Source organism: Lycorma delicatula, chromosome 4 (genome assembly GCF_047948215.1).
Source record: "Lycorma delicatula isolate Av1 chromosome 4, ASM4794821v1, whole genome shotgun sequence".
In the NCBI taxonomy this organism is placed as follows: domain Eukaryota; kingdom Metazoa; phylum Arthropoda; class Insecta; order Hemiptera; family Fulgoridae; genus Lycorma; species Lycorma delicatula.
The window spans coordinates 203,567,037-203,589,667 of record NC_134458.1 but is presented as its reverse complement, the minus strand read 5'-3'; the positions used below and the strand labels follow the sequence as shown (position 1 = coordinate 203,589,667).

Here is a 22,631-nt window from a genome sequence, read left to right as displayed (position 1 = left end):
TTACATAACTGTTCAGTTCTATTCTTAGTTCTGAATCTACAATGATATTCTTTATAATGAAGCAGAAGCCACTTTTAAGCAAAATCTGGACTGTAAAACCAGTTGTTGATTACTTGTTAAGATTGTTCTGCCATTTGACTTTAATGTCATGTATAAATTTATACTGTCAGATCATTACAATTTAAACTGGAATGCTGTTAAAAATCTAGCAACAGATGATTCTTACATTGTTGACATTTTAAATACCAGTTAATCTCATGCAAATACTCAACTCTTTTTAAACATTTGTGCTTGAAGTACTTTAGTAAAGTAAATTTCTAGCATTTCTAACAGCTAAACTTGGGTTTTTGGTTGTAAGGTTTCCTACACAAGATTGACTGCCTTTAAAAAAAAAGAAATTATGGTTTTTATTTTACTTCTTCAGAATTAAAATTATAAAGTAGATCAGAAATGTATATATATATATATATATATATATATATATATATATATATATATATATATATATATATATATATATATATATATATATATATATATATATATATATTGGGATATTAGTTGTTCTACGAGTTTTATAAGAATGGAACAGTTAATATCTGTATTTTATTTTATGATAAAAATACATGACAATACGAAAAAGAATTCTCCGTTGTCCAGTAGTATAAAAAAATATTGCAATTACTTTTTATCCTGTTTAAACTTTAAATAACATTTCCTCATTAAAATTTTGTTAATGGAAGATATATTTTTTATGCTGGACACAGAAGGCCACCATTACGGCCTAGGATTAAAATATGGTAAATTTGATTATTTTAGTATGTTTTTGCACTTAATTTCAGTGTTCTTTTCTTTTGTTCTATATATGCTTTAATTTGTTATTCTCCTAATTTGTTTCTTTAGTAAAATTTTCTTATAATTTCTTTTTTTGGTCAAAATTATATCGTTAAAAAAATTCATTTTTGTTATGTTTTTTCTGTTTATTTAAAATTATGTAGTTAAATAGATTTATTTATTAGGGCCTTACAGAAATTTTATAATTTTATTGAAAGAAGTGTATTATTTCCAATATTTTATTCATCAGTATCATTTTATGCAGATATTAAATTTTATGCACATTTATTAAAGTATACACAAAGATGAATTTATAACAGCTACATAAATTTATAATTAATGATTTTCAACTTCAAATTGTACTTCATGCAAAACATGCATTATTTTTCTACAGAAAGACCACAAACAAATATTTCTTATAATAAACATGAATTCCGACTTTGGTCTCTTTTCCAAATCTGCTTAAACATATATGTAATCTGCAGGACTTTTTTTTTTAATGTAATAATTTACATAGTGTTTATTTTATTGTCTACACCCATTCATTGTACAGTGGTTTTTTGTTATTTATTGGGCTAAGTAAACTTATAAAGGTGAAATGATCAAATGTAAACATTGTTCACATTTGATTGTGTGAACAAATTAGGATGATGTGATTGTAACAATTACTTTAATGTTTCAGATAAGTAGACATATCTTTTCATCTTGACATCACTAGTTTTCATATGTAAATCTGGTATAATTACTGGTATAATCATTGTAACAAGATAATTTTCATTTTTTTAAAACATTAGATTGATTAAATTTCTGCACAAGAAATTTAATCAAAAAGTTGTGCAGAAAGACTGTGTCTGGAGTTTGTTCTATAATACATTTTTTAAAGAATATGTCAAATAATTTATTAGTTCTTATTTAACGTAATTAATTTAATTCTCACCTCCCTTTGTACTTCATTTCATAATGAAAAAAATCTTGTTCAAATTTTAGTCAACAAAAATTATGTTCAACATTTTTATAATTATAAATTGGCCAGTACTAAAAACATTTGTCTGGAGCATGAGATAATCTTATTAATTTTCTTCTGAAATTTATAGGCCAGCAGCAAATAATTAACTATTTTCACCTGCACAAATCTTAAACTAAATTTTTATTTGAGTTATATAAAAGTAAAATTTACTGTGTTTTTTGGATCTATCTTCTGTCTTTCTTTGATTGTAAACTACAATTATGTATTTTGAGGCTATACTCCCATTCTCAGTTTTAACTATAAAAATAAATAACAATACTGCATACTGCATTGATTATGTTTACTTATAAGCATAGTTAAACTTTTGAGTGGTCTATTTATCTATTTTTTTATGCTTGATATGATAGGTAGCTTTTTAAAATGATAATAGAGTAATCATTTTTAAATATGAACTTATCAAATGAAGTTGCAAGACAAATAAAATAAAATTTACTTTTTTATTATATAGGTAGAAACTGCATGTGGGAAATGAAATCACCAGAATAAAGTTTTTAGTTAGTTGTGAATTACATTTCATAATTAACTAGTAAATTAATAGCTTTGAACTAGGAGCAAGTTATCCAGTAGGGGCCTGTGAAGGCAAGTACTCTCCACTGAGAACAATTATTATGCTAAATAGACAATCTCTGTAACTCATGTGGAAATGTATACTGTAAGTTTGCCAGCTTTAATAAATATTCCTGGATTAAATTCCCATTTCAGACATATTCATATACCATCTCAATTATATTTCATTAAGTTAAGAAATTATCGTAACATAAGTCTTTAGAGCATCATAGATTCTTTTTTTCTGGCCCTCCCAGGAAAAATTTGTCTTTTTTTTATTATTTTTAGAATAAAATAATATTCAACATTTTATTCTCTTTAGCTATTTTTCCACTGAAAAAAAAATCAGCTTCTAATATTTTATAACATTTTTTAATTTTCAAACATGACCTTGAACAATTATTGGGTCTTTTACTTTATTGTCCTAGGGGTCATGGATTGTTGTTCTTTTAAATGTAATATCTTATCAATAAAGTGTCAATTTTAAATTTTGTTAAAAAAACAGACATTGGACATTCTCTGGTTAAAATTGAATGGTATGAAACGTTTAAGTTCAGTACTTTAATAATTTTTAGAATGAAATAATTTGTTCATTTTTTTTGTACATATGACATGAACTTTTTTTAAATGCTGTAAATATTTAAGTTGTGAAATTTATCACAGTCCTTGCTGGAGCTTTTTAATGCTTCCCATTGTTGTGCACTTTCTCATAGCTTTATACAATAAATGAAAATATTTAACACTTTATTTTTTGCTACTTTCCTGTTCTGTCAGTCAAATCATTAGAATTTTTTGTTTTTAATCAGAAATAAAAAAAAAAGGTATTTATTTGATACACTGAATAATGTTTTGTTTATAAATCTTCTTTTTTTTGTAATTATTTACAGTTGGATTTAAATGTTTTGTTTGTCTGCCGTGTTTTATATAAAATTAATGCTATTGTATTCTGTGTGTTTAAAGTTTTGTAGTATTCTTTATAATATTTTAAATGTGTTACAAATGTAAATGATAGTCTTGATGCTAAGCATTTTTATTATTTATTAGATAATTTTCGTTTTAAAGTTGAAATTTTTGTTTTATTTATCTTTTAATGTGATATCAGTAGTGGGGTTTTTTTTTTTGTATAAATGAGTTTAATATTTTTTCATAATGTGTTACTATAATTTTGTTTTTTGCTATTTCTTAATTATATGTATTTTTTATTGTTGTCTTTAGCTCAAGACCAGTTAGATTCGGTTTGTCTCTTCCTTGTACACTGGAAAACAAGGAGAATACACGCCCATATTCAGATAATGATAATGATAGCAGTGACAGTAGTGGAGATGGTCCTGTTTTATATCGAGATGATGACCATGAGAGTAAGTCTGCTAAGTTTTTCATTTTAGTTGCTCATTTTAATAATTTACCCATTTTGTTTTTATACTATGGCCATTTTTAGAATTTACCTTGAAGCCTCAACTTTAATTTCTTTTTACATTGATAAGCATTGTGTTTCTTTTTTTATTACTCTATATTCACAATTAATGTAGAATTTATAAATTGCTGACTCAGAATCTGAACCGACAGAAAAAAAAGTATCTATTTTGACACTTGGCAAATTGTAATACCTGTTCTCCACAGAATCTGATGCCTCATTAATATTAAATGAATATTTTGTTGAAAAATTGAACATTACAGTGACTTTTTGATTAATATATATATATATATATATATATAAAATAGTAACACTGTTGAAACAAAAGGTAAAAGTTTCTAAGATGATAATTGCAATAATGCATAAAATTTTAAATGCAGTTGCAACAGTAGTTCAAAGAATATGAATTGTGTGAAAATATTTGTAAATTGAATATTTTATTTACAAATCATATTGAGAATAAAATCATACTTTTTTTATGATTGTGAAATTTAAATATTTAAGTTGAAATTATTAGTTAGTTTTATAATATCGTAAGTAATGAATAAAAAATATGTGAAATTAAAATTGCATAAATATGGATTTGTTCATATGTTAGTTAATATTATTATTACAATGTATGTGGATAGTGTCTTATATACATATTGTTATATTAGTGTCTAAAACATTAAGATTTTTATTTGATATATTACCTTATCACAGTTGTTGTATTTGTATTAAATTGTAAGTAGTTGTAACTCGATCATTGTTAGAAAATGACTATTTCCAGTTTCTAGCTTGCCCACCTACTGATGTAATTTTTGGACCCTAATGATTAAAGTACACCACAACATATTTTAAGATCAGATATCTTTAATTTTGATTGAAATTAAATAAAAAAATCAGTAGTCACTGTTTGGTTAATTTACAGCAGCGTTTCTCAGCCTGGGTTCACAAAATTATCCTACAACTTACATGCAAACAGTAATGAAATCATTTTATGAGAAATCATTTATTATAAATGTTTTACTTACAGTTATAAGTACACATGTTAAGAAAATAAATTAATGAGATGGTTGTTTGGTTTTCATTTAAGATTTTCTCCATTTATGAATCTATGGAGAAAATATATTTGTAAGATAATGTACGAAAATAAATATGTATGTTAGAAATACACAAAAGCAAATTGTTTTCAATTGATAAAAGATGATATACTTGGTTTTTAGTACAACCATAGACAAACAACTCTTTTCACAGAGGTAAGAATATTTACAATGCTTCTGTGATTAAGTTTTGTTATTCAGTTTGACTAATAAACCAAAATGTATCTAAATCTTCAGATGTGAATTGTAATTGTAATGTTTTATCGGTAGACATTTCGATGAGCTGATCGTGAATCTCAACTGCTAACTTAGCAACTACAACAACGTTTTCACTAAATAGATTCAGTACACTTCTCTTTGAAAAATCATTATCTTCTGGAAAATAATTTGCCAACTGAATTCTTAGTTTACGCAAATGCATCTTCATGTTATCCCAACTGTAGTGAATAATACTGTCTTCTTCATCCAAATATTTCTCAGTATAATCGAAAATGAGTGAAAACATATCAGGATTTTTGTTTTGAAGGCAAATAATCCATATAATGCTTCTTGATGAAAGCATGGACTTTGTCTGTCATTGATAAAATGTTTTTATCATGTCCTTGTAAATTAACATTCAAGTCAATTAAATGTGATCAGCTAAGTAAGCAAACAGCAACATATACTCATTCTGTAAAAACATTGAGAGTGGTGTTTGTTTATCCTGGAAAAATATTAATTCATCTCGCAGTTCTAATACCGGTTTAACACTTTTCCCTGTGATAACCGTCTGTATGGAAAATAAAAGATTTTCCTTTTTGCCCATTTCATTGCATAGTTTAGCATACTATTTTTACAGCTTTACAAAGAATTTTTTGAGATTTTCCAGCATATTTTTTGTAGCAAGAGCATGTCTGTAAAGGAAGTAGTGTGTTCATTCCACCCGTGTATAAGATGATCTTTTAATTTTTTCAGAAATCCACCATTCTTTCATGTTTATCACCTTTGCACCATCACTACATATTGCAACCCCTTTTTTCCAATCTATGTTATAGTTTTTAAAAGCTTCATAAAAGACATTGTCTTGTTTCATAACCAGGTACTGATTTGCAAATCAACACATTTTCTGTGATTGATCTGTCCCTATCACATTCACATATCACAAAACATAAAAACTGAGAAATGTTTGTCACATCTGTTGATTCATGAAATTGAATAACTAATCCACTTTACTTCACTTGCTGAAAATTATCTGATTGCAAATATTGTCAGCCATGTCTTCAATTCACCTTGATACTCTGTCGGAATGCGAAATCTTTTTCAGCTTTTTTGCTTCTTCCATGCATATTAAAACACTGATCATGTCAATTGCAGAAGACAGTATGAGGTTTTCTACAATTGTATGGGATTTGGACATCTTAGCTATTTTTAATGTTAGAAGATACTTCTAACATCAATGTACTTTTATCAGTATGGCTTGATTTACAAATAGAAGTTTGTTGAATTCCCCAAGTATGTAATTTTATTTCAAAAAATTCCAAGGGTTTGCTTTTATGATCCAGATCTTTAGTTTCCAAGTGTCAAATTAATTTTGATGGCTTCATGCCTTCACTGAAGAGGACTTGAAAGCAAACAATGCACTGTGACTTTCCATCCAATGAGGTAAAACCATAATTTAAATAACTGTCATTGTTCAATTTTGTCTTTTTACCAATCAATTCACTGGATGCATAGATGGCTCACTTCGTTTTTTTTCACAAATTTATCCATTTTTGCATAAGAATGTAATTGAAAAAAAAAAAATAGTTCACAGTTTGATTGCACCCTAAAAAGCAAAGCCTCAATTATTGTTATTTTCAATGAAACTTTGCTTTTAAAAACTTAAATAAAGGCACCAGCTTTGCATTCGAAACTAAACTGACGTTCTGCAGTCTCTTATGCCTTTTTTACACTACAGCATGACGTGTTCAAATATATCATATGCATGTTCGAACATGACGCCCTCACACGAATATTATGAAGAAGATCAAATTAAGGAGCACATACACATCAAGTTGGAACCTGTAAATTGCTCGTGTTTTGTACACTTCATAAATGCACGTTTATTACCTAACGCTATCAACGCAGCTAAATAGTTTTAACTAGGTCTTATTAAGTTGGGGTTGGGAGTCACGAAAATTCATTATATATTTTTTTTACTTTTTGGGATTTGTGGTGCTAAAAAGGTTGAGAATCACTGGTTTGATTGAGCATTATTAAATTTTGATGAAGTAGTAAGAAAAAGTTTGAATTTTTCAAAAGGAACAAGTCTCTTAATTTTCCTTGGTTTTTTTTCATTTTTCAACTTCTAATACCATTTCATGAACTGGTTTCATTACCTGCATTTTCAGTGATATCAAAGTATCAATATATGCAGCTTCTAAGAGTATTTTAGTATTAATGCTAAATTAAATTGTTGGAAAATAAGCCATTTATTGAAAATAAATCAAACGTGAAATTAAAAACTTGATGGTAGGTAGTTTGAGATATTAATCTAGTCCATAAATTCAATTTGGGAAAACCCCTGCAAATAAAATATTGTTTTAAAAATTTTACTTGCATTACAGTTAGCTTCTTTTTTTAATCATATTGAGCCATGAAACAAGTTTTATCACTGCAAATTTCTTGACATTGAGAGTCTATTTATATGATTTCAAATTAATGGAACAATTAGAAGAATTGGTTTAAAAAGTAGGATAGAGTTCTCAAGAATATTGACAGCAAAGCCACTGTCTCGGTATTTTTGTAGTAGCTCATTAATTTTATTAATAAATGAAGTTGCGGAAGTAAAACACATTGTGTGGTTCAATTGTGACAACAGCTAATTCTTGTGCAAAATTGAATTACTATAAATCTTTTAATTTCACTTTAAATTTATAGCTAATTAATGGCTTATTCCAAAACAGTTTTAATTTAAAAAATTTAAAGCTTCTCCTACCACATCATTGTATATTCAGAGTTTGTATGATCCCAAATTTCTTGTACTACTTCTGAATCATTTAGTTATTCATGATGATATTTATTAAGCAGTTGTTATAGTGATTTAACTGACAAAATTCTCTGATTAATCAATTTATACTTTCTGAAAGATTTAATTACAGAATAGTAATAATAAACTAATAAAATATATTCATCCAAGTTGTTTTTTTAGAAAATACATTGTAAAAGTTGGTAAGAAGTTGGGTGCAAGAACTTGCTGTAACAAAATTTCTCCTCCAAAACCTAACTTGAACATGAGTCTGTTGGTGTTAGTACATGTAATTATAGAAAAAACCTTTCAAATTTTAATCAGTACATCGTAGCAAATGTCTCATTTTCCCCAGGAATTTAGTTGTCATGTTTATGATTGTTGTTTATATTTTTAATGTTTTTTTATTGAGTCACACTTATCTTTCTACATTTTATTATATTATTTAATCAGTTTTTATAACTGTTGGTTTTTGTAACTTTTGGTTTTTTCTTTCTAATTAATATATAATTTAAAATTTTCAGGTCGATTAGCTGCAAAAATAGCTCGTAAAGATAGTTTAGCATTAAAACTGGCTCTAAGACCAGATAGGCAAGAATTAATAGATAGAAATATTTTGCAAGTGCAAAGTGAAAAGGAACGTCAGGAAAACAAGGAGGCTGTAGGTGCACGGCTTATTAGGTAAGTGTTTTAGACATACAGAATTTTATTCAAATTTGATGAGAGGTTATTTCTAAAGTAAAGACAGTTTTATTGTAAAAGCGTTTATTATGAAAATTTTATAAATGTTTTTTATTTCTCTTAAACTGCATACTTTATACTGTTTCTGTATATAATCGTCACATGAATTAAGACATTTATTGTAGTGATATGTCAGCTTCAACATACCCTCATTGTGTTCTTCGGCCGCCAGTCCATTTAGCCACTGATTAACAGCATTTTTAAGTTCATCGTAACCTGCGAATTGCTTACTGCTCAAAAATTCTTTCAATTTCCCAAATAGATGGTAATCAGGTGCTAAGTCCAGACTATATGGTGGATGATCATAAATTTCCTATCCATATGTTCTCAGTAAATTATGTGTCAGACCCGCAAAATTTGGACATGCATTATCATACAGGTGGACAACGCTGTCGGTCAACCACCCATGTCGCCGATTTTGAATGGTGCGCCGTTACTTATCTAGAGTTTTTTAGTAGGCTTTTGCATTTATTCCATGTGGCATGAAATCAATTAGCAATATGCCAAACTGATCCCAAATGACTGTGGCCATCAGTTTGCATGCATATGCTATGGCTTGACATTTGTTGGTCTGGTTGGTGATTGAGGATGACGCCATTCACTTTATATCCATTTTCAATTTGGTGTGTAATACGAAATCCATGTTTCATCCCCGATAACAATTGAATTAATGAACTCATCACCTTTTTCTGTGTAGCACATCAAAAATTCCAAAGCATATCCCATTTAGATTTTTCGTGACGTCCATTAAGATGTGCGGCACCCAATGTGCACAAATTTTTGTGAAGCCTAAATTGTCATGAGCAATGTGACCAATAACAGCTCTTGAAATAACAGGAAAAAGAAAGGGCAGGTCTGAAATTGTTTGTTGTAACTACCTTTTCTGATTTCATCATCGAGGTGTTTCAATAAGTCCTCAGTGATTATCAAGAGCCTCCCTGAATGTTCTTCATCATGCACATTATTTCTGTAATTTCTAAACCTTTCACACCGTTTTCAGACGTTTCCATACATTACATTATCACCGTGCACAGCAACCAGCTGCCTATAAATTTCAGCTGCAGTAATGTTTTGATGGTTTAAAAAACGTATGAATCCATGTGTTTCACAGTTGACGACAACATCGATTTTCCTATTCATATTATAACGTAATAACTCACATGTAATCAAAGATACTACAACATGAAAAGTTAGTTACTGAATTGTGACTCTCCCTACAGGTGCAGGCATTCTCTTTCTAGTATGACAAATGCTAAATTTTTTTATAAATTTTTATAATCTATAGATTATTCTTATATTCTTACAGTACAGACCTACTTTAGTTGAAACATAGAAAAACATTTTGTTAATGTTGATTGTAGGTAAAACTTTAATGAAAAAACTGTTCAAGAAAATATGAATTTATAAACAGCCACAAAATAAAAAAAATTGTCTTTTTTTTTTAAAAAAAACCTTCCTTTCCCTTTCTATGCTAATAATTAAAATTAACTTTATTGGTTTTATACAAAACTATTTCAGATTCCACCAGCATTATATGATTTTTTCATGACACGCACCCTAGTAGGACAATATTGGTTGTATAGGTATAAAATATAACAAAGCGTAGAATACATTAAGCAAACAGTTAAATATGTAGGTTGTTATTTTGAGATTCAATAAATTATTCCTTTTTTTTTATCAGAATGAGAAAATATCTTCATACTGTTGAAAATGAAAAATATCTTAATATTTTATGTGTAAACATTTAAGTAATTTCCTGTTAATCAGTTAAAAGTTGGACCTGTAACTAACTACAGGAAACTTCATTATGTGTTAATAATTGTAGTTTTTATTTTTTTTTAAATTTTACATGTATTTTTTTTTAATTTTAATACAATTTTTTTAAATTTTTTTTAAGGCGGCTTAGTATGCGGCCAACACAGGAAGAATTAGAAGACAGAAATATTCTAAAAAGTAAGTAGTTATGTTGTGAATAAATAATTAAAGGATGACCAAGTAACATAAAAAAATGTTGAAAATATGCAACATAATCTTTCTTTTTATCTTCCGGCAAAATTATTGCAGATGTATTTGAGATAATAAAATTTTCCTATATGAATGATTCACCTACTAATTTTGCCTTTATTGCTAATATTCTTCAAGCAATATATTTATGAAAAAATTCATGTCATAAGTTTCAGCTGCTTTGCTTTTATTATTAATGTTAAGTTTAAATACAAGATTACTTGGAATTGAAATGTCCTATCAATCAAAGTCATCCCATTTGAATTATATATTTAGTTTTTATTCTTAGTTTAATTATATAACTTAGTATCCACAAGATAGATTGCCCATTTAAAACAACCCTCAGATTAAGTTTGAATTAATAAATCGCCTGTAAGATCAGTTATTAGCAATCCTTTCTTAATCCTGTAACACCCAAACCCAACTATAATAATTTTCAGTTAACAGTAGTAATTGGATAAAGTTTACTCAATTGCATTTTTCATCATAGTGTGCCAAACCAGATTTTACTCATTATTTATAGTGGCAGTTTAAATAGTTGCCAACTGCATTTTATAATGACACAGTGTGACTTGAATAATGTTATTTTTTATATTGATGAAATAAAGTGAGTTTTTCATATCAGTTTTTTACAAGTTGTTAGATGTTTGTAAATAGTAAACAGTGTCTTGTAGATCACATGTTATCATAACAGATAAAGATTTTTACTTTTATAACTAACAATTCTAGGTTGATTGCCTGATAATAGTTGCTTCTTTTGTACGAACAAAATGGGAAATGAGTTTTGTATATACATCTGAGAATTATCAATTTCCTTTACTTAAAATAAAGGAATTATTTTTCAGGTTATGTTATAATAATCATACGCATATAATTAAATTCCTCAAACAGTAATTAATTTGTTTTTAATATCTTCATTAACTCTTCGTAAATTTATTCCCAAATTACAATAAAAACAATAACCATTTTTGACATGAACACCATACTTCCCCTTATTTTTGCCAGGAAAATAAAACTCATTAAATTTTAGTAAAGAAGTTCTGTAAACTTAGTCCTCTGAAACATAAATCCTAAAAAACATACTTAATAAGTATGTAAAATTTTAAAAAGCTTTTTCTACAAAGAGAATGACATATTTTCATATTCCTGAGGTATTTGAGGGTGAAAAGGTTTTCTTGATGGGATTTTTCTCATCCATGTATAGCAAAATTTAAGTACTCCAGAAATAGTAAGTCCTATTACTAATCAAGAAACATTTAAAAGAAATCTATTTAAGTATGTGCATATAGATACTCATGACTGTAAATGTAACATTACAACTACCTATTATGTCTATCACCCTCTCCTTTTCCTGTTTTTATGGAGAATGGATTAGAAATTTTGCCTAAAAATTTAATTTTAGATGTGTTTATTTGTTTTTCTTTTATTATATTTCTGATTTTATTATACACCTCAAATTCTTTTAGTATTTCAAAAACGAATTGTCAGTCCTTTTTTTAAATTTAATATAGTTTATAGTTTTTATTTATTGATGCTTCATGGGTAAGAAGTTTAACAGAAAGAATTTGATCTGTTCTGCTCAAGATTGGGACTTTAATGGTCGATGATCCACCTTGATATTCTCCTAATTCTTTTTCTATTTTTGATTCAATTGAATTTTGTTGTGCTTTAGATAATACTTTTTGTGAAAGGAGTAACAAGGATATTCCTCTATAGTTGTTTATAACAACTTTTTTGTAGAATGGATGAATGAAAGTTGTGTCCATTCATCTGGAGTTTTTTCATTTTACCATAATTTGGGATAATTTTTCAAAATTTTTGAGCATTTTTTTTGGAGTATATTTTAAAAGATCCATATGATGGAATCCTCTCCAGTTGCCTTTTTATTTTAAGGTTTATAATTATTTCTTTAATAATATTATTAAAGAAGTAAAATTTAGATGACAGTTTTGTTTTTAATTTAATTTATAAAATTGTTATCTTCAACCATTTTATCTCAGTCAATAGTTGGCAAGTGTGTGTGTGTGTGCACGTGCTTGTGTGTATGACCAAATATACACTTTACTCTGATAAACCGTTTATAATTAATTGCCAAGCCGAACTGGGTCTTGAACCCAGAATCATCTGAATGAAAGTATTGTATGTAAATACAGTAAACTCTTTCAGACTGTTGTTTTATGTTTGTATTGACCTGCCGATGATTGTGTGAGTAGAAATGTACACACAGATGTAATTAAAGTTTGTTCTATTGAATATAAAATGTATTACTTATTGAATAATTGAAGAACTACAGGACTCTAATGAAACATGTACACATAGTCCAGATATGAAGGTGTAGAGTTGATTTAAAAAAGCGCCTGTCTGATGTTTACGTTGATCCATGATTTTTAATATATCCTCGTATTATTAAATTTGGAAATAGTTTATAGAAGATTTTACAAATCGGTTGTAAGCCATAATAAAACAAGCCTATTCTTCATTCTCAACTCTATTTGGCCATTATTCATTGATTAAAAATCAGTTACATTATATTATATAAATTTCTTCAAGTTAAAATTGTTACTCTTAAGTAAATTCATTTTCTGAATCTGAAGCTGATTATTGATTCTTAATTGAAACCTCAATTATCATTATATTTTAACAACTTTTATCTTAATTTATGTTTTGTAATTTAATTTTTACTTTATTTACCTTAATCTGTTCTTTTGTGGTCAGTGAGAATGTGGTTTGGCTTAAGTTTTAGCAGTATTTGAAATTCTTTAATAAGTTTTATTCGTGATTCATTAGATGTCTAATTATTTTCTTATTCTGTAACTAATATATAAGACAAGTAGTACCATTTATAAATATGGCTGCTGAAGTGTGTCAATCACCTTTGGACTTGCATGAATTACGCTACCTGAGCTCCTTCATCTATTAGCCTGCTACAGACACCATTTGGGAAAGTAGTTTTTGTTTACGGTTTATTTAGTATGTATATTAAATGTTTAAGACAATTGAAGATCCCACTTGCTGTGAAATACAATCTTAATGTTTTTTTGAATACATGAGTTGTGAGACCAGTTGAGATTCATTGGAAGTTTGCAGTGAAAATGTGATAAAAGATGGAATGTGGAGAAAATAGGTTTGACAGTTTAAAAAAGTACCAGAAAAGTTTCTATGAAGCACAGAATTGAGAACGGGATCAACTGTTATTAGTGGTGCTTGATACAGCTCTTAAATGAAAAAAAGGTTTTGAGAACATACAGTTTATGATTTCATCTCCTTCTCATGATTTTCCACAAATTTCAAGAACTCTTTTATGTAATTTTCACTATGATAATGTCAAAATTACTGTAAAACATTGGCTGTTTCCATAGGCAGCATCATTGTGATGAGGATGTTTAAGTATCTGTTTGCTCCATAAAATATTTTAATACTAGTAGAAACTATGTTGAAAATTAGTTTAATATCTGGCCTTTCATCTATTCATAAAATTGTGTAAAAAATAACAACATATTTACTTTCTGAACATGTCTTGTATCATGTATGTATTTCAAATGAAACTAATTCATTGAAATCATGGAGAATAAAACAATGAAATCTCTAAATGAATACTTCACTTTGAGAAAATAATTGCCATTTTGGTGTCTGTTTAGTTTTTTAAGCAATGTCATCTAACAGCATCATATGATTAAAAAAAAACTGAGACAAAAATTCCTTGTTCCCTGATGGTTGTTAGGACAGCTCACAAGAATGAAATGCATAAACCTGAGCTAAAGTGAGTTGACTGTGTAAGTGATTGTTTAAACAATAATCAGGACAGTGAGAATGAAGAAATCTCTATTTCTGATCATGTTACTTTAAATTTTCAACAAACATTGTCATTATCTGTGCAGTATTTGGTTAATACAATGTGTTACAAAATTCAGTTACAAATTTGCTAAGATCACTTTTACTGTACAGCTTTTAATTTTATATTTATTGTATTCTTTGGCTGGGCAATTATAAAAGGTGTTCAATTACAGGATTTTTGTTTGAATTTTGCTATTGAAACTTTTAGCTCACCTCCTATGCCAATATATTAATTAGTTTATGAAAAAAAAATTGAATCTTTAAATCTTATCTTAGGAGTTCAGATCAAGTTTTAATTAATAGGGACATAGTTGTTAGTTTGGTTTTTTGTATAAACCTTGAATGGGAAACAAGACTCAATCAGTACTGTTGGTGGAATTTGCCACCCTTTTGTGCCTCTACAAAGAGTTGAATAGTATTAAGCACTAATATTTCAAAATCATCAAGATTGAAGAACATTTGCAATCATGCAGTCATTATTGTTCATTATCACTTATAGTGCGTTTTTTTTCTGGATGACAATTGAGCAGTAATGTTTAATTTATTTTGCAATCTTACATTAATATAAAGAATTATTTTTGAAAACACTATATTTGGATAAGTTTCCTTTATTTGTGGTAGATAATTCTAAGAATACATGAATCATTTAATGAAACAGCTGACAGTATTATATTAATGGGTCATACTCAGTCATCATAAATACTAATACTACTAATTAGTGAAAGAAGTAGCAGATGCTTCTAATGTCTTGTACACAAGGTTACATTTTATTGTTAATGAACTTGACAATTATTACTATAATTATAGTTGTGATATAATATTGTTCCTAATTTTTATTTGGCAAATCAGACAGCAATGTACATAGTAATAGTGACTTCATTTTATTATTATTATTTTAGAACAAAGTGCGGCAGAAGAAAAGAAACTTAAAGAAGAAAAAAAACGAATGTTATTAAGAAAACTTAGTTTTCGACCGACTGTGGAAGAATTAAAAGAAAAAAAAGTAAGTAATTCTTATTAATTAATTCTATACTGAATAGTTTTTTTAATACTATGTTTTATTTACTTAGAATCAGCTGTTAACGTCAAATTTAAAAAAAAATTAATTAACCACTTTTTTATTTATTATCACTATATACACCAGTTTTCAAATTCATTCTACTTTTATATTTTGCATTTATTTATTAACAAAAAAATAAATAAATGTTAAAGTTTTAATTTCCATATTAATAATAAAAATAATAAATACTATTGTACAAAAATGATTATAGTGTACAGTTATCAAAAATCATAGGAAAAATTGTCAAAATTCATTAAAATTACATCTTATGAAAATTTGCACACATTTTAAAACATATTCATTTTTGAAATTGAATTTCCTATAATTAACAAAAATTAAATAAAGTAGGAAAAGGGAGGCTAAAATAATTTTTTTGTTAATATTTCAAAAAATATTAAAAGAACACCTATACTTTTGTACTTGATCTTAAAGTATATTTTTTAAAGCTTATAAAATTGTTTTCTCTTACTAATGGAAATAGATACGTATTGGATCGTTTCCCCCACAGAAAGGGATATATTAATTTATTTACTTCAATCTTTCTTATAGCTATGATGTTTGTAAGAGATGAGTAAATCAGTCAGTTTTATTAAATGAAGAAATTGTGTTGATTTTTGTAAGAGCAATGATATCCAGCCTCTCTTCATCACTGTGATGAGAGTTTTGAAGGCTGTCATTTCTAAAACCATTTATAAGCTCTAATCAATAGACATGGTTTGCTGATATACAGAAATATATTCACCTCAATGAAAAAAGTACTGGGAAACTACTTTCTTTTTCATTCTTGGGAATGGTTTTGCAGTTTTCTGGAGTGAATTGTGTTCTGTATCACATACAGCTATTTTTGTCTATAGCACCCAGTATTCTTATAAAATTACCTTTAATTTGTTTTATGTGTGTAAATTAAGATAGTTTTACTTATCAATGTACTCTTATCCTTCACAAAACCAGCCCTCTTTCACATACACAGTTATATATTGTTGGTTTTTGTCTCAGATTTATTAAAAAATATATATATGTTGATATATATTAAATGCCTACTATATATATTTATATTAATGCATGATCTCAGCATTTTTTAAAAATAAAACATATATATATGTATATATGTTTTATTTTTAAAAAAAAATTATATATATATATATATATATATATATATATTATTGAACATTTTTTTTTACTGGTACTTAATCATACTTTTAAAAACATTACTTTGCTTCATTGAATTTTATTTTATTTTAATTTTGTGTAATAAAGCATATTTTTCATTTTTTTTATAGATAATACGTTTCAACGATTATATTGAAGTTACTCAGGCTCATGATTATGATCGAAGGGCTGATAAACCATGGACACGGTTAACGCCCAAAGATAAAGCTGCTATTCGTAAGGAATTGAATGAATTTAAAAGCTCTGAAATGGAAGTCCATCAAGAGAGCAGGCATCTTACTAGGTAATATATTTGTATATTTGTGTGTATTTTTTTCACTAGAATGAAATTGAGTTTATTAGTTGCAATACAGGAGGAAGGAAAGTAAATTGAGTTAGTTTCACAGATAACATTGTGTTTTTAGGGGATGAAGCGTAGGATATTCATTCGGTTGTTTCAAAATTAGAAGACATAATCTATAATAAAATGGTAATAGATGCTAAGAAAAAAGTAATAAAACAAGGGTAATAAGTCAATGAATCCCTGCACCAAAGGGAAGAATTGAATGAGTTAAACAGTATAATTAGGTACCTTCTCTTAACAAAAGATTGCGAAAGTGAAAATAAAATAAAAATAAAAACAAGAATAGCAATAGCTAAGGAAATATTTAATAAAAAGAAGCAGTTATTATGCAGTTTAATGAAATTAGATTTGAAGGAGAGCCATGTAAACTGTTAGGTTTGGAGTATATTTACGAGTGGATGTGAAACATGGACATTACAAAAAAGAAAGCATGGAGAGACATTGAATGCGGATATTGGATTAAATGGAAAGATGGAGTGGAAAATTAACAAAAAATTGGAAAAGTGAACAAGAATAGAAACTTAATTAATCAAAACAATTCAGATTAGAAAGGCTAACTGGCTGGGACATCATGAAAAGAAAAGAGTTGATTAAAACAATGATAGCAGGTTTAGTAGAATGTTCAAAGAAGAGAGGATGGAGAAAAGTAAGAAGTAGTAGATGATTGTAGGTGGAAAAAATTTACTTGGGAATATAGGAGATGGAGTTGGACATGGTGCAAGGGTCCTGCTTCGGTAGATGTGAATAATGAACTACACATTCAATAATAGGTAATATTAATGATTCATGGCTTATTAGTAAACAGTTTATATTCCACATCCTGTTTTGTAACTTTTCCAAAAATTGTAATTGTTATATATAGAATTTAATTAATTTTTTTTTGTTAACAGTTTATAAATATATTACAGAATATTGCATAACATTAGTAACAATAGCAATAAAAAAAAGGTAATTTCAAATTTATAAAATTAATTGATTGATCATGGTCCAACCAATTAATAATGTCTATCAGAAAGACATTTAAATGTATCACTATCAGTAAGAGCAAACCTTTGTTTATGATTACTTTATATTAAATACAAGGTACATACACAGATGTAAGCAGTGACAAAATGGCCTCTCTATAAAGTATAATCTCTAGTAAAATCATATGGAAAGATGAATATTTTAGGTTTATATAAATAATTTTAATATTTTCAGTAAAAGAAATATATTAATTTTCCTTCCTTTTTCCTGCTTATTACATTTGTTATATGTTTACATCATATGCATAGTTCTAAAGTTAACTGTCATGTGATATTTTTCCTACTACAGTTTTGTTATTTTGTTATTACTTGTATACATGTATAAGCTTAAGTGTGAGACTATTTTTTATTGATTTTTCTGATGGTTTAACATTTACAAAGCAAAGACTCTGCTAATTGGTTATGGTGATGGAAAATGATCAAAAACTATTACAAAAAAAGTATTAATTAAACTCTAAAGAATCATTTTGATTTTTAAACGGTAATCATCATTAGATACTGAGAATTAATATTAAAATAAACCAAACTCTGTTTATTAAACTCTGCAAAAAAGCATTCATGAGCATCTACAATAAACGAAGAAAGAATTAACAGAACCTAGAGCTCCAACAATAGCAAATGAAAGATAAAGATATTCAGACAAAAAATACATAAAGTTGAATGGTAAGGAAGAAAAAGAATTGCACCGAAATGAAATGGTTGGAAGAGAGAAAGACCAAACTTGTGGAATGAATGAAAGATTACTTGTATTGGAAGAAGAGAAAAAGAAACCAGAAGAAAATATATTTGTGTAGTTCATAGTTGGCCTTAGCACAAAAAAATGACCATGATAAAATAATTTAAAAACTAAATTAACATTTTTTTAAAAATAATTCAAAAAGAATATTTATATCAGTTTATAAAATAAAAAAAATAAAAATGTTGACTACACAAACTATGGAGCATTGTCCCTCAAAAATAAAAGCTTAATTTAAAACTGTTATAAACCTTTAAAATCCTGATCCAGATTTCCCCACAACAATATTATACATGTTTATTTTGTACAGTTGATATACATACAAAAGATCAGAGAAATTGGCTGTAGCCTAACACAATTAACCTAATTGTTAATTTCAAAATTAGTTGATATGAAACCAAAGTTTTTAAAAAGTGTCCAAAATAAACAGGAATTAGATGATTGGGAAATTAATCAATAATGATGGAAAAACTTAGTTGTTGAATTTAATTGATTAAATTATTTATTTAGAATTGGATTGTAGAACATTAAATTTGTTAAAAGCAGTTTATGAAAATCTTATTATTTAACAGAGATAAAAGTGTGCTCTTTTTTAGTATTTGTAGGTATGTAGGTGTTTGTAGTTCATGTGGTATTTTTCCTACTACAGTAGATTTTGTTATTACTTTCAAAGTATAAATATATAAACTTAAGTATGAAACTATTTTTTATTTGTTTTTCTGATATTTTAACATATACAAAGCTAAATACTTATATGCTAAATGGTTATGGAGTTGGAAAATGATCAAAAACTTACTTTCAGTTATTATTATAATTTTGTCTTTTCTTTCTTATTTATATTAAGTTTTTTTATACTAGTTTCTCTGTTATCTACTGATGATTATGGTATAACAGTTAAAATGACCATCTTTTAGATTTGCGATAACATTTTTTTAATAGTTTGTAAGTGCTTTTGTACTTTAAAATTTAATTTGGCTACATAAAAGTGAATACTCCTGCATTTAAACAATTACTATACAAACAACATTGTTTCTTATTAAATCATCCTTTTATGGCCTTAAACTGAATTAACGTGGATTATTTGATATTAATCTGTTCAGATTATTATTAGATTGAGAATTTGATATTAATAATATTACAGATTATTTACATGGATTATTTGATATTATCTGAACAGATTAATACGATTAATCAATGTACAGATATATCTTTATCTGATGTACAGGACTGTATATCAGATAACTGAAGAAGTAATATTAGATACCACATTCAAAAGTTTATTATTTTTTTATCAAATATTTATTTAAATTATTTTTTGTTATATGTACAATATCAACTTCATTATTTAATGTTAATATATTTCTTTTTTTCTTTTTTTTTCAGATTTCATAGGCCATGACGATTGCGGGTTATGTCAGGTTAATAATATTTTCATGTTCGTTTTGTACAGTTTTTTTTTTTTAATTTAGTCCCATCGAACAAGTGATCTTTATATAAATAAATACATATAAATACAAATAAAATAAAATATACATGTTGTATTGTGTGAATTATTCTGTAAATAATTTGTGAACGATTTTATTATAACTATTAATATAATTTTTTTTTGGCTTTTTATTTTATTTATTTTTTTTTAAATTTTAAATACTTAAAGTTATATAATATATACTATGCATATATATTTATAGAAAACAGAATTACGTTTTATTTTATTTTAAATAAAAAAGAAAAGATTTTTGGCTCTATGTATATAAATAAAGAAGACATGTATGTAGAATTTTAAATTTAAAAAAAAATAAATAAAAATATAACAAAACAAAGTATACCTAATTAGTAAAATATTTCTTTTTTCTTACAATGTGCACATTGTATTTTTTAGCCTATCGTAAAAAAAAAACTTGTAATGTAGCATTGAAAAAATGATATATTTATTAAGATTATTATTGCCATGTTTTTAAATGGTCTGTTTTCATTTATATGTAGTTATAAAGGTATTTATATAATTTGTATATAACCTAAAAAAAATTAATGAAATGAATTTGTTTTATTACCTATTATTATTATTATATATAAAAATATAAAATACAATATATATTATAATATTAATAAAAGCCATTTCTATTATTGGTAATAGAGATGGAATGTTTATAGAGAACAGTAGTGCGTTTTTGGCACAACTTTTTCCACCTTATAGTTTTTGTCTTATCTGTTATTTTGCAGATAGACAAATATATATATATATAGATATATATATATACATATAGTGAATTATAATAATTATCTCATATTATTTTTAAATACAAAAAGGTTGCCATCTTGTTTATCAATTTTATATGTATAGATATTTTATTTATACATATAATAATAGTAATAATTAATTACAATAATAATTATCTTTAGTTTAAAATCAATGTTGGGAATTATCTATTTATATATTATATTATATAATGGTATATATTATAATACATTCTTCTTCTTTGTATTATTTTGATTAGTTAATTATTATATATGAATATTTATAAGTTATAATGATTGTATTATTAATTTTATTTAGTAGAGTCCATTTTATAACATAAAAATTGAAAATATTAAATTAAAAAAAATAAAAAAATTTTAGAATCATATCATTTTAATTTTTTTTTAAAATTATTATATGGATATGTTTTTTAAGAAGTACAAAATTTTGTTTTTAATTTGTGGCTGATAAGATGTAAAAGAAATGAAATTTTTAAAATGTTACGGTACTTTCAGGTCTGTGGTAGTTGAACCAGCTTCATTTTATTTTATAGACTGTAAGCTACACTTACATTTACGTGTACCAGTTCAATATCCTATCTTTGGCTTTTATATAATGTATACTCATCTATCTCATTAATATTGCCTTTACTCTGCCCCTAACATAAGATTTTATTATTTTAAAATTAAGTAAGATTGTCTTTCATTCTAAGCAATGCCACTTTTATCACTTCACTGGCATACTGTTGTTATCTACACAGAGGCTAATCAGTTACTGTAAAAGAATTTTTATAATTCATGTATCGCAAAAAAAAATTATTTTAATTTAAAATTTGTTGTTAGCCAATTTCTGTAAACAATAATATAAGACATCTATATTTTTTTTTTGTTTGCTCAAATTTATTTAATTTTTGTAAATAGTGTGTGATCTTATGAAATTGCCAAATTACTACTCAAAAAAGGTTTGCAGATAATTATTAATATTGAAATACAAAAAAGTATGGTATGCTGGGAAAAACTTGATTCATTTAGATTCCAAAATTTTAAAGATTGAGAAAAAGTACACTTTTTTCTGTAATACCCATGTTAATTTGTTAAATTCCGGTTTAATTCAAATGAAAGAATGTATCCTATGATGTGACAATCACAGTTACAACTACTAAATTTTGAATTCAGATTCCTGGAACTTCATTTATCCATAACTCTGTTTTACATTAAATTTTTTAAATTGGAATGTTATTTTTAGGAATTTCTGGGAGTCCCCCAAAGAATTAATTCTGTTAAAGATTTCTGTGTGTAAAATTTATATTAATATTTTTAGTTACATGTTCTCTTATATTTCTTAGATTGATAAAAAAGTCAAATGTGAAAATACTCCTTTCCAAAGTTAGATCATTATGTTCAAAATAACAGACCTGAAAGTATGTAGTTGTGTTTGCAGTTAAGAATTAATTAGTTATGCAGAATCAGTTTTTCTTTTCGGTAAATAAAATTATCGTTCACGTAATTGGAAATAATTGTTGGGCTTCGAATGAATAAATATTTGTGTCTATTAAAATATATGCAATTTATATAGAAGCAAGAGCTTTGATGT

The 22,631-nt window shown here is 26.4% G+C and overlaps 1 protein-coding gene across 1 annotated transcript in view; it reads left to right on the top strand.

Moving 5' to 3' along the window:
* Positions 1-20,702, top strand: part of LOC142324229 (phosphatase and actin regulator 2) — an 878,850-nt gene extending 858,148 nt beyond the window's left edge. Inside the window, exons 8-13 of the mRNA XM_075365060.1 lie at positions 3,623-3,765; positions 8,414-8,570; positions 10,528-10,583; positions 15,368-15,471; positions 16,809-16,981; positions 20,186-20,702. Of these exons, the coding sequence (XP_075221175.1) occupies positions 3,623-3,765; positions 8,414-8,570; positions 10,528-10,583; positions 15,368-15,471; positions 16,809-16,981; positions 20,186-20,201 (649 nt within the window). The 3' untranslated portion in view covers positions 20,202-20,702. The remainder of the gene's footprint in view (positions 1-3,622; positions 3,766-8,413; positions 8,571-10,527; positions 10,584-15,367; positions 15,472-16,808; positions 16,982-20,185) is intronic.
* Positions 20,703-22,631: the final 1,929 nt, after the last annotated feature.